This window comes from Lepisosteus platostomus, chromosome 3 (assembly GCF_059453375.1).
Source record: "Lepisosteus platostomus isolate fLepPlt1 chromosome 3, fLepPlt1.hap1, whole genome shotgun sequence".
NCBI classification, from domain to species: Eukaryota; Metazoa; Chordata; class Actinopteri; order Semionotiformes; family Lepisosteidae; genus Lepisosteus; species Lepisosteus platostomus.
Window position 1 is genome coordinate 57,488,696 of NC_142613.1, and position 15,445 is coordinate 57,504,140.

Sequence of the window (15,445 nt, forward strand, 5' to 3'; positions counted from 1 at the left end):
ATAACCCTGGAAAGGGTTTGACATCCTTGGGCAAAGGTTCACGGCTCTTTTATCCTTATTTTTTGCTTTAAAAAGTTTAAATGTGTTTGCAGGAATAATAAATCATAACAAGAAAGAAGTTATTAAAAATCTTAACATTCAGCTAGTACAAAGTAGAAGCAAAGAAGCTATTTCAAATGTCAAATGTTGTAAATTGCAAACAAATGCTTAAGCAATATTGGTTATAGAAACATTTACCACACAAAAGTCCAAAGCGGATGTACGAATGAGTGATTTGACAGGTCACACCCTGTCACACCCTGTGACTGGATGTCACACCAGTCCATTGCAGACACAAATGCACACACTGACACTAATTCCAAGTTTTGCCAGAGGCCAATTAACCTACTGTACCAGTATATGTTTGGACTTTGGGAGGAAACCAGGAGGAGCACCCACGTGAGCCACAGAAGAATATACAGACTCCACATACAACTTCCAGGTCTGGAATTGAAGCAAGGCCCTCAGCAATACGAGGATGCACTGTTAACCACTGTGCCACAGTGTCACCCTCAGGACAAAATGTATTTAAATTTTTTTAAAAAAAATTATTAAAGGCTTACGGTATATATTCCGTAATATAAATATAATATTTACTATTGTATGGTAGATGGTAAAAATGGTTGACATTTTTTAAAAACAATTTAACATGCAGCCCAAAACAAATAACAATCATGTTATTTTATTGTTTTACAAACAATGAAAGTTTGAGACTAACAGATGCACATTCTGCAGTGTCACAACCACACTTACCTGGGTCAAGACAGTCATCTGGCTCTTTGAACCTCACTTTGCGTTTGGGTACCTGTCTGTGAGGCTGTGAAGGTTGCTGTGCTCCGTCCAGGGAGCTCCGCCGCTTCAGGATGGACACCAGACCTTCTGCTGGGGTGATCTGAAGGAAACACAGGTGAGTCAGTACATGAAGAATCAAGATCTTAACATTGAGAACACTGTACGAAATTAAGAATACTCTACATGAGCACAAGGAGAAGCAGTTGTTATGGGAGACCTTAACTTTTCCGCATAGATTGTGAAAAAATCTATAGTAACACCATCAGCAGAAAGGATCTGTTTGAGGGGCATGGCTCTCATTAATTTACTGTATATTAGTGACACAATTCTAGTATAGCTGGTAGAGCAGTTAAGTTCGGAAACAATACCAAAATAAGAGGACTAGCAAACAAAATAGGAAGAGCTAATGGAATTCAATAGGATTTATATAATCTTCTAGACTGGAAAAATTCCTCCTTTTAAATGGCATTTGATGTAGACAAGTACAGAGTATTACACAGAGGTAAGACAAAAACAACTACATTTGTAACTTGAGACAGGTGGAAACGTTCTTTTTAGAGAGCAATGGTTTCTTCCTGGCGATCTTCCCATGAAAAGCATTCGGTCATTTTTTTCCTGATGGTTGAGGTTGGAACAATGACACCCACAGTGAGAGAGGCCTTCAGATCCTTAGATGTTACTGAGGGGGGTTTTGTGACTTCCTAGATGATTTTCCTAGTAATTCCTGGGAAGATTAAAGCAGGATGACCTGTTGTAGACAGTCACTGTACTCTGGGATGTTTTTAATTTGTAGATTGTCAGTCAATGATGGGGCTCAAAATGATAAGGTTAGGTTTTGTAACCATCTCCAGACTGACAAGCAACAACTTCTCTCTTTCCAATGTCGTGTGAAACTACTATCCCGTATAGTGAACAACAAATCCACAAAGATTATGACCATTATACAGGGCTGTCCAAACTCAGTCCTTATTTATTTCTTACATCATGATTATAAACTGTAATTACCACAATTATATTTTTGGAGAACGTTGGAGAGAGAATTTGAATGTCGAAAAGACTCACAGTATTTCTGCTAATGGTGTTTTTATGAAAAATATTTCCATATCTAAATATGTTAATTGACTCTTACATATTTTTATTACTTAAGACTCAGGAAAATAAAATAATCACTAAAAAGTCAAGAAATATATGGCCTAAATTTGATTTGACAGAGAATTTTAAAAACCAATTCAGTAGGTAGAAAATGTACTACAGTACAGTATATAACGGGGCCTAAGATTCAAAGATACAAAAGAGTATATTGTACAGATGTACTGTACATGCACAGCTGAAGAAAGACATTGGAAATTCCAAGAGACTGAGAACAGTATTGTAACACAAGCAACCTATGAAGCAAAGCATTCCTTTAGCAGTACAGCGGTGTAACAACAATAAAGGCAGAATTAAATAACAGAGGAGTAATAATAGAAGGTAACAAAGAAACAGTAAACATTTAACTTGCAAAATATTTCATACAATAAATATTTTTTAGCAAGAGAAGACTCCATTAGCTTGCACAATATTATAGAAAGAGTAGTCCGTCTGTATTGGGTACTGTTAACTTAAATAACACTGAGCTTTTACAGCAGCTATGATAGCTAAGAACTTGCCGCAGCCTGATGGTCTTTTCCTATCTTGAAATACCCACTGCATTAAATGAGGAATGGTATTCCTCTAGGATCTAGAATATTTTAAACTCTCCTGTGGGATGGGAGTGGTACGCATAGATTGGAGAATAGCAAATCCAACACAAATTCAAAAGGGGCACAAAACAGTAAACTATAGAACAACCAGAGTTCTGTGTTAATGGTGATGTTATTGAAAAATTCATGGAGCAATATTTAAAGAATGCTACTACAACAATAGCATTCAATGAGTCAGCATAGATTCTGAAAGTAAGGGTTTGATTAACATGGTAAAATTCTTAAAGCAAGCAATTCATAATACTAAAAATAGTGTTGTCATCATAACACTATGATGTGATATTTAATTTGACAGATTTAATTATGTCTCTTATCAAATTAATATTAGACTCTTAACTGTTACACTACCTGACTACATCTTACTTGCAGTCTTGGTTTCTCATGCAAAAGTACTTGTAAAACTGATAGATTCCATGTACTAGTCTGGAAAATATTTTACTTGAATTCTTTATAACATTTATTTTTTACTCTAGCTGTAGTAACTCATAACACCTGCATTGACAGCTTTTAACCACTTGGTGGGAGTAAAGCCAGAGCTGAACTACTCGAGGAGAGCATTTTTCTTTTTCCATGCACACAGTTGCTCAAGACCAACAGCAACAGGAAACCATTTTCCATTCTATTTTCCATATTTTCATTAGGATATTTGCAATATTATAAAAAACTGATCTATGAAAAAGAAAAAACACAAACTCCATAATAAAGTCAGGGATTGCACAGGGTCCACAGCAAAATAATATTATTTAGGTTATGTCCATGATAGTAGGAACAGTTATCCATGGTTCAGTAGATTAGATCACCAGGGCTTGTACTGCAGACTAACCACCAACTGAGAATGCACCTAATAAATTATCTTTAATTTAGTGGAATATGATAATTGGTTCATTCTTCTCCTGTCGAGATAGAGGTAATTGCGGTGGCTCTGTGGCTAAGGATCTACGCCTGTGGCTGGAAGGTTGCCAGTTCAAATCCCTAGGCTGGCAGAGGAATCCTTCTCCTCTGGTCCTCTGAGCAAGGCCCTTAACCCCAACTGCTCCAGGGGCGCCGTATAATTGGCTGACCCTGCGCTCTGACCCCAAGCTTCTCTCCCTGTCTGTGTCTCTCATGAACAGCAAGTTGGGTTATGCAAAAAGACAAATTCCTAATACAAGAAATTGTACAGTATATGGTCAATAAAGTGATTGTATCTGATCTAATTTTACAGATTATCTTAATCTACCATTTACTGCAGATTATTTTATTGTTGTGAAGTTAGGATGGTGTTTTTAAGGCTTATTCAGGTAGAGTGTAAGTGTTAGATGTAAGGTATTTTACTATAGGTATTATAGGAAATTAGAATAGAGCTAGTATTTCAAGTGTTAGAGGCATATAGGTTACAGGTAGCATTTACTGAGTATATTCATTTGTAAAGTGCTTTGGTATTATAGGTACTGTATATACTGTAGATTGCAGGTACCGTTTACTGGTGTAATTGTAAAGCATTACTTGTTTAGTAACTAGACCACCATAATTACTTCTATCTCAACAGGAGAAGAATGAACCAATTATCATATTCCAGGAAGATCCAGAGATTATAACTGAGCCCTCAATGACAGACTTTGTCTCTAGTTTAACATCAGTCTCATCTAAGAGACTGCAAAAAAAGCTTCCTGTCATATTCCGGTGCATTTTTTTGTGTCCACAGCTCAAAAAACAGTTGGTTGCAGTTCCAGCCAGCATTCGACAGCTGCATTAGTCATGATTTCCCTTTTGCCCTGATGACACCACAGAGAACAGGTCCATAAACAACATCTTTCTAAACAAAGCTTTTTATTTTGTTTTGAAGAAGGCCGGAAATAGAGGCCTGCTGTGAAATTTTAGACAGTCATGAAAAAGATATTATGGTTAGATATCTAATTTTACCAACTGCCATTCGTAAAAATTAAAAACAAGAGACAAAGTCATTAATTATTTAAAAAAATGCTTAAATAAAAAAATGAAACATGATGTTCTTCTAGATTTCTTCATGGTGATATACTATTTACAGGGAAACACAAGGTAAAAAGGTGTGTGTACTGCTGTACTTCCACTTCAAATCAACAGCAGTAGCTACATTAGAAACCGCTGCAGTCCGTGACTGCACACAGAAAGGGAAAGCAATTTAAAAAAGCACTAATTCAAAAGACTACTTACAGAGCTTGCTGCTTCATGTATTATTAAATGTCTCCCTGGCTACCCTTGCATCTTTAGTATCTCATAACATATTCCAGCCCCTCCTCCTGCTTCCATTTATGTGACACAGTGCTAGGAGTCTTATAAATTATGGTGCACTCTCTAAAAGCCTGTCAATGGCATGGAAGCAGCTAATGGAAACACTGGTAATTACAGTATTGCTCGCTCAGGAAACAGGAGCTGTTCAGTCCTGAAAGGGTCTTGATCCATTATTGTCTTTTGCCCCTTGCTGTCAAGGGTTTGAATTTACAGTGCAGTAGACCTGCACTCAAGGCACAGGCGCTTTTAGAAAGCATTGTAAGGGGTCAGGAGAAAGGAGGAGGATTGAGTTCGGTCAAAGAACAAAAGGCAGATCTTTGCAGATGTACCGATCAGTTAGCCCCTAGAAAATAAAATGCCTGTATTGTTCTTCACCAGGTTTGCATCTGACAAAAAAACAAGTGGTTTCTGAATGTTTCTTTTCTAAACATTTGCCATACACTCTGCATAAACGGCAATGAACATGAACCCTCTGGCTAACATAATAAAGTTTCCTTTCTAGGAAGAGGTGTTAAAGATTAAAATGTGAATATCAGCAGCTGTGCACACAGTATCTGACGCAGGACTAACAAGGGATCAGCATCACCCACTCCTATTACTTAAGTCAGAACAATTTGGTTTTTGCAAGAAGATCTGAATCCAGCGATTCACAAATTTACTTAATACTAAATAAATACTGTTTCAGACAACTAATCCTAGAACAGAAAAAAAATACTTTGACCCTATAGCTCCTTGGCAGGCAGTCTTCAGGAAAAGACAGGTCCTTAGCATTATGCTCTTATCAGTCTAAAATCTGCAGCTGTAATGACGTCAACCTCACTGATGGTGGCTGGATTCCACAAATCTCAAGACAAGCCCATATTTGGCATTGTTGTCTAATTGCAACCAACTGCTGTGCACACACCAATTACCAAATCATTTCAGCTGCAAAAGGGTCATGCAGCTTGGCTTTAAAACATGAATGGAAAGGTTCCAGGAGGAAAAGAAAACAAGACAAAGCACAACACCCATAATCTGTAATACATGCTATGAAACAATTTCCTATAGTCAATATTAATCCTAAAATAATACAGTACTCTGAATTTTTTTTTACCCTTTTGTATTGCCTTTATATTCTCTTTGTACAGAATCATTGCTCATGATCAAGTGGGCTTCCTTCCATAATCAGAGGTAAGGGATTTTAACTTTAGGTTCTTAGATGAGTTCCAGAAGACTGGTTTTGGTGCACACCTTAACCATGGTGGTTAAACAAATTGCTGCAGAAAACTTGCTGTGTAGGTCACTGTAACATCAGTTGTAAGGAAGGCACTGAACCCCAGAATGTGCCTGGTAAGTTGTGGCTCTCTTCATCAGAAGCTCCTGGGATCTGCTTTGCTTTTTGAGCATGTCACATCCTTCCCTCCAGTTTCTGTATCCCTGACGCCTTTAACACATTCTCTGAACAGGTATTTATTTTTCACAGTGAAATGAAGCTCTGGCTATAACCCTTGTGCTACCACAGCGCAAATGAAGGCAAAAAGCTATACTCTTGCTAAATCCTGTCATGGACAAGTGCATCATGTGGCACTGTGTGACTCCCCTTCCCCTTTGACACACCCCTTGATGCCTGTGCACTTGGCCCACAATAGTGAACATTAGCGTGACGTTCACGGTCGCGTTTTCCCCCACAGACTTCAGAATTTATTTTGAAATCTAAAATATTGCCTAAGTTGTTCTTAATGAGATATGAACAATTATTCAAGACACAATTCTTTTCCTGCTCACTTCCTCAGACTTCCCTGATAACCTTCCATCTTTTCACTAATATTTCAATAATAAAACTTTCCTCCTTCTCCTCCATGGGTTCCACAATTTCGGTAAGATATAGAGGGACTATTTGTTTTACTACATTACAGCTGGAGAGCTCTTTTTCGTAAGCACTCCAAGGAGAACCTACCTTGGGATATTTGCCCTGGAAATAGGAATAGACATTTGGGTTTGATGTGTTGGTGTGGAGATATTTGCCTTATGAAGCACAGGACAGTGATGCGATGCTGCACTCTTGTGACTCTCAGCCTTTGCCCATCAGTTTCACCAGTGCCTGGTAAGCAAAATACCCCTGGATACCCAAGGATACCCTTGTCCAGCTGATGACCCCGCCAGTGCTGTGGGTGAGTGTGTATGGATGCAAGATTTATGTGTTCACATAAATATTGTGATTAGGAGGACGAGAGACTTATGCATCTGTATTTAGAATCCACATGGAGATTGTCACGCATTGTGCAATAAAAGTTTGGACAACATATTCAATTTTCTCTGAAATGTCACATACTCTCCCTGTATACATTTCACACAATAGGTGTCTATCTCTCCTCCCCAACAAAGCTTGACCAAATTTAGAATGAAACCTTTCATGTCCACAGATCAAACTGTACCAGTGAAATAGTCCAGGTCTGAAACTGAACCATGAGGCCACTCATGACGCTGCATAAAGCATACAGTCCAGGGTCTTTCTTCAGTCTGTGCTCTTTTCAGTGCCACGTGAAGCAAGTAAATGAGATAACAAGGACTATTACCTTACCTTGTACCTTATTACGTTACAAGCTGTACAAAGGTTATATGCACTCTAACTAGTGTTCCTGGTTGATACCTTACTGCTGCAACCCCAGAATGAGAGGAAGTCTGTGGCAGCAGGGGTTCTCCAACCTCACTGTCAATACAGAGCAGGCAGAGCTGCTGACACCCACCTGGCCTCACCAGATGCCAGCCCAGCAGGACATTAACTGGTACAAATACACATCACCCTTGACTATTTCCTAACCTTAATGCTTTGGAGTCTGGATTCAAATATTGCTTTTCATATACTGTATGTACCCTACACAGGACTCAGTATATTGTTAGTAATATCTGTATCACTAATGCAAACTAATGTTCCCATGCTAACAGAAGAAAAGTGCATTGCATTAAGTAAGTCTTCCTATTAAAGCTGGATCTTTTCATGGATGTAACCCAGAGTAACTGGATTTAAAACTGTAATGAAAATTTACTGGTGCCGTGCCATCTCAATCAGTGCTCTGTCTGAATTCAGTGATAAACATTTATATGCTCAGAAACAAAAGAAGGATCATAAAAAACGTTTTAGTAGACAACATGCACTGTATACTCACTGGTTTTACAGCTTTCCTGGAAATAGGAGAACATGTTCATCAGTCATTACTGTACAAACACCTCTCTGATCAGTATCTTCATTCAATTATTTTTAAAAAGGAGCTGGTTACCTTTTCAAAAATGCCAGGATTAACTATAACACGAACACACCTGTACTTGGTGTCCTCATCTTAATGTAGAGATTCATACAAAAGACTGATATTTATTCCATGGGCGCAGTTCCACTATTGTTGGGCTTACTCATTTTAAAATGGTTTCGGAGCTGTATTTGATCACAATGTATGTACTACATAAAGTATTTTGAAATAGTAACCTTGCTCTCAGTCAGATGAACAGGCACTATAAACAATTTCTTCAGTGCAGATTGTCAAATTAGTTTGAAGACCAGCAGACTAGACAGAGAAGTGATCATCTGTGGATCATAACAATGTGTTTATCAAACCTTTTGTTTGTTCCTGTCTTTTTCTTACTTTAATTTACACTGTATTTTCCGCTAGATACAATCCTCCAAAATGCCAGAGAACTCCAGAATATTTACAATGATTCAATGGATGTAAAGTCTCATAAATGATCCATTTGTAAACTTTATTTTAAATGAAAACCAAAGCTATTAACATAGCTGTATAAAATTGGAAAAGAAACTGTGCATTTCTTCATCTGTATAAAATATCTTTGTTCATCTCATTTTTAAAGTATAAAAGTATTTCATATTGCAAAAGACAAGACGACTCTCACAAGCAGAAGTGTAAATTAAAACTTGACGTTCACTGTAAACAGATCCCGGTCTTAGGAAGTTTTAAAAGTTTCACTGGCACACATCTATAACCACAAAAATAAATAGTGGCTTCCGATTAACATTATAGTTATAAATTGTTTTTGCAGTGGATATCTGTTTCAATCCATTGAAAGTTTGCAGGTTTTCAGATGGGAGAAACATTACATTTCTTGCTCTGGGACACATCTGAAAATGATAAAAAACTAGAAATTAAGAATACATAAAACACCTTAGTTTTCCAAAAATATATTTTAAAACATAAATATTGGAGCTCTGTATCAAGATACTTTATTTAAAGACCACATTTTAGCAGAGAACTCCACTATCCAATATGCTCCACATGATAATTCTGTAAGCATTGCCTCATCACTTTGTGCTTCGAAGTTTTTGCAAGCATTTGGAATTATACGACATTTAATATATTTTTGGCAGGGCGATTTATAACTTTCAAATGTGTACCTTGTAAAGTGCTGTCAACTTCTTTACCGCAGGAATAGAAAAACAGGTATGTTAGAAAGTGTTCTTACACTTTCTAACAAAATTAAGGGACGTGCGTGTAAGGCAGAAGGAAATGAGAGGTGATTATACAGGACAGCAATGATAATGTTATTTATGAATTTACTGCCTTTCCTTGCTTTGTAGTCAGTGCTGGCTGTAAGAAATAATGAATAATGATGACAATGCCAACTTGGATGAACAACCTGAAACACAAACAAATACAACTGCCTTTCCTCAAGCGTACAAACAAAACTTCAGTAAATTACTGAAATTAAATCAACAAAGGCAGAAAAGATTTTTACAAAGTACAAGAGAGAAATAAATAATGATGTGATAGAGGCTAAACTAATACATTTAATCAGTATTACAACAGAAAAGAACATTAAAGGAAGGAGTAGAGTGTCTCAGAGATACTAATGGGAAAAGTTTAGATGATGGAAGGGACATTGCTGGTGTGTTAAATTAAAGTTCACTTACACATTTATCAAGGAAGAGCCTGACAACACATCTTCGACAGAGGAAAGACAGAGTTCTATATAAAATATTAACATTAGTTGTAGTTCGTAGAAACACTTAAGACAAATCTCTAAGGCCTGTGGTTATTCCAGCAATTGTACTTAAGAAAACAAGAGATGCTATTCAAGGGCTGAAAAGAATACTCCCCCGACATGGCTAATATACATTCATTGGAATACTGATAATGTAGGACCCATCCATAAAAGGGAGACAAAATCTCCCAAAACTGTAGGCCAGTAAGTCTTGTTTAATGTCTACATTTATGGAAACACTAATAGGAAGTATACATAAGGGATCTATATGACAACAGGAAGGCATCTGCATGGGATGAGAGATACATTTTAGGTTATTTCAAGTAATAATTAATTTAAACCAAATTTGCGAATGCGGCGATGGCAAGGAGCAGACAGCCGGCCAGATTCTATACTCCTGTCCTCGCTTCAGGTGCCCCGGCAGCTTGACCGATTTGGGTGATGCCAGCCGCGACTGGCTGAGGCACCTGACTGTGACATTATAACTATGTAACTTCTGCATGTTAAGCTCATACGAATACATATATACAGTATATATTAATTTAAAGTCGAATTTGCTTAATGTAAGGATTTCGTTTTCTGTGTTGTCCTTTTATGGTATTTAATTGATTAATTAAATTGATTCTTCTCAATCTTCTACTGCTTTACCCTTAGTGCAACAGTGGGGTAATAACCGTATACAGGTCATCGTTTTAAATGAGAATTTGTTATTTGACTGAATTATCCCATTACGTAAAGTATAAAACATCAGTGGAGTAGCACAGGGAACAGTTTTTGAGACCTTCCTAATTTACAGTATATCAATGATCTAGGATCTAGCCCAGTTGGCAAACCAGTCAAGTTAGCAGATGATACCAAAAGCATTAACAAACACTGTAAAAGCAGCAAAAGAAACTCAAGAAGATTAAGACAAATTCAAAACTGGGAAAACCCTGACCAATGGATGACATTTATTGTAGACAAGTGCAGAGTGTTGGTAGCAAAAATGATATAAAAAGGGAAACACTGAGCCTGAAGAGGCTACTACTACACAAATCCTAGGAGTTTACATGAATATATTAGTTTTTTCTCTAGACAATTTGGGGAAGCAATAAAAAAGACAGGATTTTAGGATGTATAGTTATAGGCATTAGATTATATATATAAAAGACTGATAAAATTGCACAATGCATGAGTAAGATTTGAATTAGAAAACTGTGTACAATTTTGGTCACCACTTAAAAAAAAAGAGATTGCTGCTCTGTAATCAGTTTGGAGAGGATCAACAAGATACATTTCCAGGCTTTAAGGAAACTCCTATTCTGACAGGATAAAAGAAATGAATCTTTTTAGTCTACACAGAAGATGCTATAGCATCTAAAATCCTCAAAAACACTTAGAAAGGCAACCAAACGGGCTTCAGACTTAACAGTGATACAAGAATGCAAAGACACAAATGGAAACTAAGGGAAAAAAACATTTATAAAATGAGAACAGAAGGCACGTGTTTATGCAAAGTGTTGTAGGAGTCTAGAACAAGCTACCCAATTATGATATTGCCCATACCCATTACTTCTTTCAAGAGAAGCAGGGGAAATCTTCATATTAATTAGCTACTATCAGCAAACCTAACTAGATGGGCAGAATGGCCTCATCACATGTACAACCTTTCTTATGTTCTTAACAATTTGCCAAGTGTTGTGAGCCTATGTACTGTAATATAGAAAATCTGAATAGGAGCACAAATGTCATGCACTGTTTCTCAAAGTCATTTGTCTTTGAAGTAACCTATATTTGATAAAGGAAAACCATTGTTTCTATATGTCATACAGTATGTGGAATTACAATCAGAATGCATGATGAAGGATTTGTGAAACATTTTTAATCCATGAAAACAAGCAAGAGTCTTTGATGCATATGAGATGCAAGCTTTTGTATGAAATAAACTAACCATGGATGGGAGGAGACATTTTTCACATCATCTCCACTTCCAATTTACTCAAAGATAAGGGAACAAGCAGGAATAATCCAGCAAGACGTTTGTCTTATAAAGGAACCAGTAGCTTATTAGCAGTGGAAAAGGATCACGCAGAGCAGAGTCTTATTTTATGCTCTGTAATCTTACAGCTCAGGCATAGTTAAGCCATTAATAAAGGGCGAGGTGAATACATCGGGATAAAATCTCTATCTTATTTAGTTGTAGAAAACTAAATTGCACTAAATGACATAAGTTAACACTGAAAAGAAACTGACTTGAAGCACTAATGAACAGTTAAAAAAAGCACCTGACAGCAAACATGTGGAAGAAAGCTGCTCCCCCTTACCTCTTCAATCTGTATGCGCTTGGCTAAGTCATCCAGCAAAGACATGCCATCACTGAGCCCCTCTGTGTCCAGGGAAGCTGTGTCCTCCTCCGAGTCAGGTGACAGATCTTCTAAGGACACAGGATCAGCCTCAGGAGTGTCTTCTTCTTCTTCTTCTTCTTCTTCTTCTTCATCATTCCCTCCCTGCTGGATGTCCTGGTCTTCATCAGGCCTCTGTTCCTTTTCTGTTTCCAGCTCCTCCACTTCCCCAGGCTCACCCTGCTCAAGTTCACTCATTTCCCTGGGCTCAGGCAGCTCATCCCCTGTCTCTGTGCTTCTGGGGTCCCTGGCCTCCTTTCGGGGAGGTAAAGGGGCACCTTTGTCCTTTTCCTTTAGGCTCTGATCCCCATCTCCTGCCTGCTCCTTGCTGGAGGATGAATGCTCATGCTGTCTGAGCTCACATTTCACTAATGCAGGACCAGCCAGCCCGGGGAGGGCCTGCTGTTGCTCGGTCTCCAGCCGCTGTGCTGAATCCAAAGGCTCCTCCTCCTTCTCCCCTGCCCCCCTCTCCTCTCGTCGCTCTTGGGAGGGTTCTGCAGCAGTCAGCACATCTCCCGGGAGCTCCCCTGCCTCTGCCGCTGCCACTGCTGCGTCTGGCTGTGCACGCCTGCCCTCACCACCGGCACCATCAGCAAACAAAGAGTCAGAGCAGGGCCTGCCAATCAGTTCTGAGGCCTGCCGTGTGCTGGGGGCTGCAGCTGAGCCGGCACGTTGCGACAGCTCCCCCTGGTGGCCTGACATGATACTGTCCTCCATAGCCCGCTCCCCATGTCCTGCCGACTCACTCCTGTTGTCCGAAACGAAGGCTCCTTCCGACATTACGAACTGCTTGACTGCCTCAGTGACACTATCTGAGAAAGGAAGGGAGACAGAAGGCACAATCAGCACCGCGGCTCTCTATTTTACAGCCCCTGACAGGCCCCTCCCTGTCACTCTCTCTAAAGATCTTTGATTGATCAGGATTCATCATTGCATGACTCATCCACTACAGACTCCAGTTGTTAAATAATTCACCCCTGTTTGCTTCCCTTGTGCGCTGCAATAAACTATTTTCTTTCATGTTCACTTAGGGCACCTAGCACATTACACTAAAATGATCTCTAGTGTTACTGCCACCAGGCACAGAAAAACAGCAATTGTAATTTAAATAAAATAATATTCTTAACCTGAAAACAACATTTCTGTGAGTGCTACATAAATGTACAGGAATACACCTGTGTCTCAAAACATAACAGAACTGAATTTCTTTTGACTGTTTTAAAAACATGATATTTAAAAACAATGCAGAAGTTTGTTTTGTCTCAATATGACAAAGAAGATTTTTACATTTAACTTAGGAACAGGAAATTATCCTTACATATTGCAAGAATAAGCATATTTGTGTTTTATCCAGGAAATGCATTCTTTCACTTCCTATACAAAAAAAGGACTTTTCAATCTTTGTTTTCTTTAAAGGCATTCACTTGCACTATAAGTACATCTGACCATCCTTCAATATGATGAAAACAACTTCATATTTGTAACAGCAGTGGAAAAAAAAAAAAATTTAAAATAAATTGCTGTTATTTTAATGCCCTCCTCAGACATTTTCACAATTTAGAAACGCACATACAATAAATACTGTATAAAATAAGGCTTACAGAAACCTGCCACAGGATATATACAGTGCCTTGGGAAAATATTCGGCCCCCTTGAACTTTTCAACCTTTTGCCACATTTCAGGCTTCAAACATAAAGATATAAATTTTTTATTTTATGTGAAGAATCACCAACAAGTGGGACACAATTGTGAAGTGGAACGAAATCTATTGGATTTTTGAAACTTTTTTAACTAATAAAAAAATGAAAAGTGGGGCGTGCAAAATTATTCGGCCCCCTTGCGTTAATACTTTGTAGAGCCACCTTTTGCTGCGATTACAGCTGCAAGTCGCTTGGGGTATGTCTCTATCAGTTTTGCACATCGAGAGACTGAAATTCTTGCCCATTCTTCCTTGCAAAACAGCTCGAGCTCAGTGAGGTTGGATGGAGAGCGTTTGTGAACAGCAGTTTTCAGCTCTTTCCAAAGATTCTCGATTGGATTCAGGTCTGGACTTTGACTTGGCCATTCAAACACCTGGATACGTTTATTTGTGAACCATTCCTTTGTAGATTTTGCTGTATGTTTGGGATCATTGTCTTGTTGGAAGATAAATCTCCGTCCCAGTTTCAGGTCTTTTGCAGACTCCAACAGGTTTTCATCCAGAATGGTCCTGTATTTGGCTGCATCCATCTTCCCCTCAATTTTAACCATCTTCCCTGTCCCTGCTGAAGAAAAGCAGGCCCAAACCATGATGCTGCCACCACCATGTTTGACAGTGGGGATGGTGTGTTGAGGGTGATGAGCTGTGTTGCTTTTACGCCAAACATATCGTTTTGCATTGTGGCCAAAAAGTTCGATTTTGGTTTCATCTGACCAGAGCACCTTCTTCCACATGTTTGGGGTGTCTCCCAGGTGGCTTGTGGCAAACTTTAGACGAGACTTTTTATGGATATCTTTGAGAAATGGCTTTCTTCTTGCCACTCTTCCATAAAGGCCAGATTTGTGCAGTGTAAGACTGATTGCTGTCCTATGGACAGACTCTCCCACCTCAGCTGTAGTTCTCTGCAGTTCATCCAGAGTGATCATGGGCCTCTTGGCTGCATCTCTGATCAGTCTTCTCCTTGTCTGAGCTGAAAGTTTAGAGGGACGGCCAGGTCTTGGTAGATTTGCAGTGGTCTGATACTCCTTCCATTTCAAGATGATCGCTTGCACAGTGCTCCTTGGGATGTTTGAAGCTTGGGAAATCTTTTTGTATCCAAATCCTGCTTTAAACTTCTCCACAACAGTATTACGGACCTGCCTGGTGTGTTCCTTGGTCTTCATGATGCTCTCTGCGCTTTCAACAGAACCTTGAGACTATCACAGAGCAGGTGCATTTATACAGAGACTTGATTACACACAGGTTGATTCTATTTATCACCATCAGTCATTTAGGACAACATTGGATCATTCAGAGATCCTCGCTGAACTTCTGGAGTGAGTTTGCTGCACTGAAAGTAAAGGGGCCGAATAATTTTGCACGCCCCACTTTTCATTTTTTTATTAGTTAAAAAAGTTTCAAAAATCCAATAGATTTCGTTCCACTTCACAATTGTGTCCCACTTGTTGGTGATTCTTCACATAAAATAAAAAATTTATATCTTTATGTTTGAAGCCTGAAATGTGGCAAAAGGTTGAAAAGTTCAAGGGGGCCGAATACTTTCGCAAGGCACTGTAGTAGGTTAACACACAAT

The 15,445-nt window shown here is 38.6% G+C and overlaps 1 protein-coding gene across 2 annotated transcripts in view; it reads right to left on the bottom strand.

Annotated features, from left to right (window-relative positions):
- The window catches only part of cnsta (consortin, connexin sorting protein a), a 50,405-nt gene that overhangs the window by 1,953 nt on the left and 33,007 nt on the right, over positions 1-15,445 (bottom strand). For both annotated transcript variants that reach the window (XM_088626171.1, XM_088626170.1), the window contains exons 9-10: positions 12,095-12,984; positions 793-931 (exon numbers count right to left, since the gene is read on the bottom strand). In XM_088626171.1, coding sequence (XP_088482297.1) covers positions 793-931; positions 12,095-12,984 — 1,029 coding nt within the window. The remainder of the gene's footprint in view (positions 1-792; positions 932-12,094; positions 12,985-15,445) is intronic.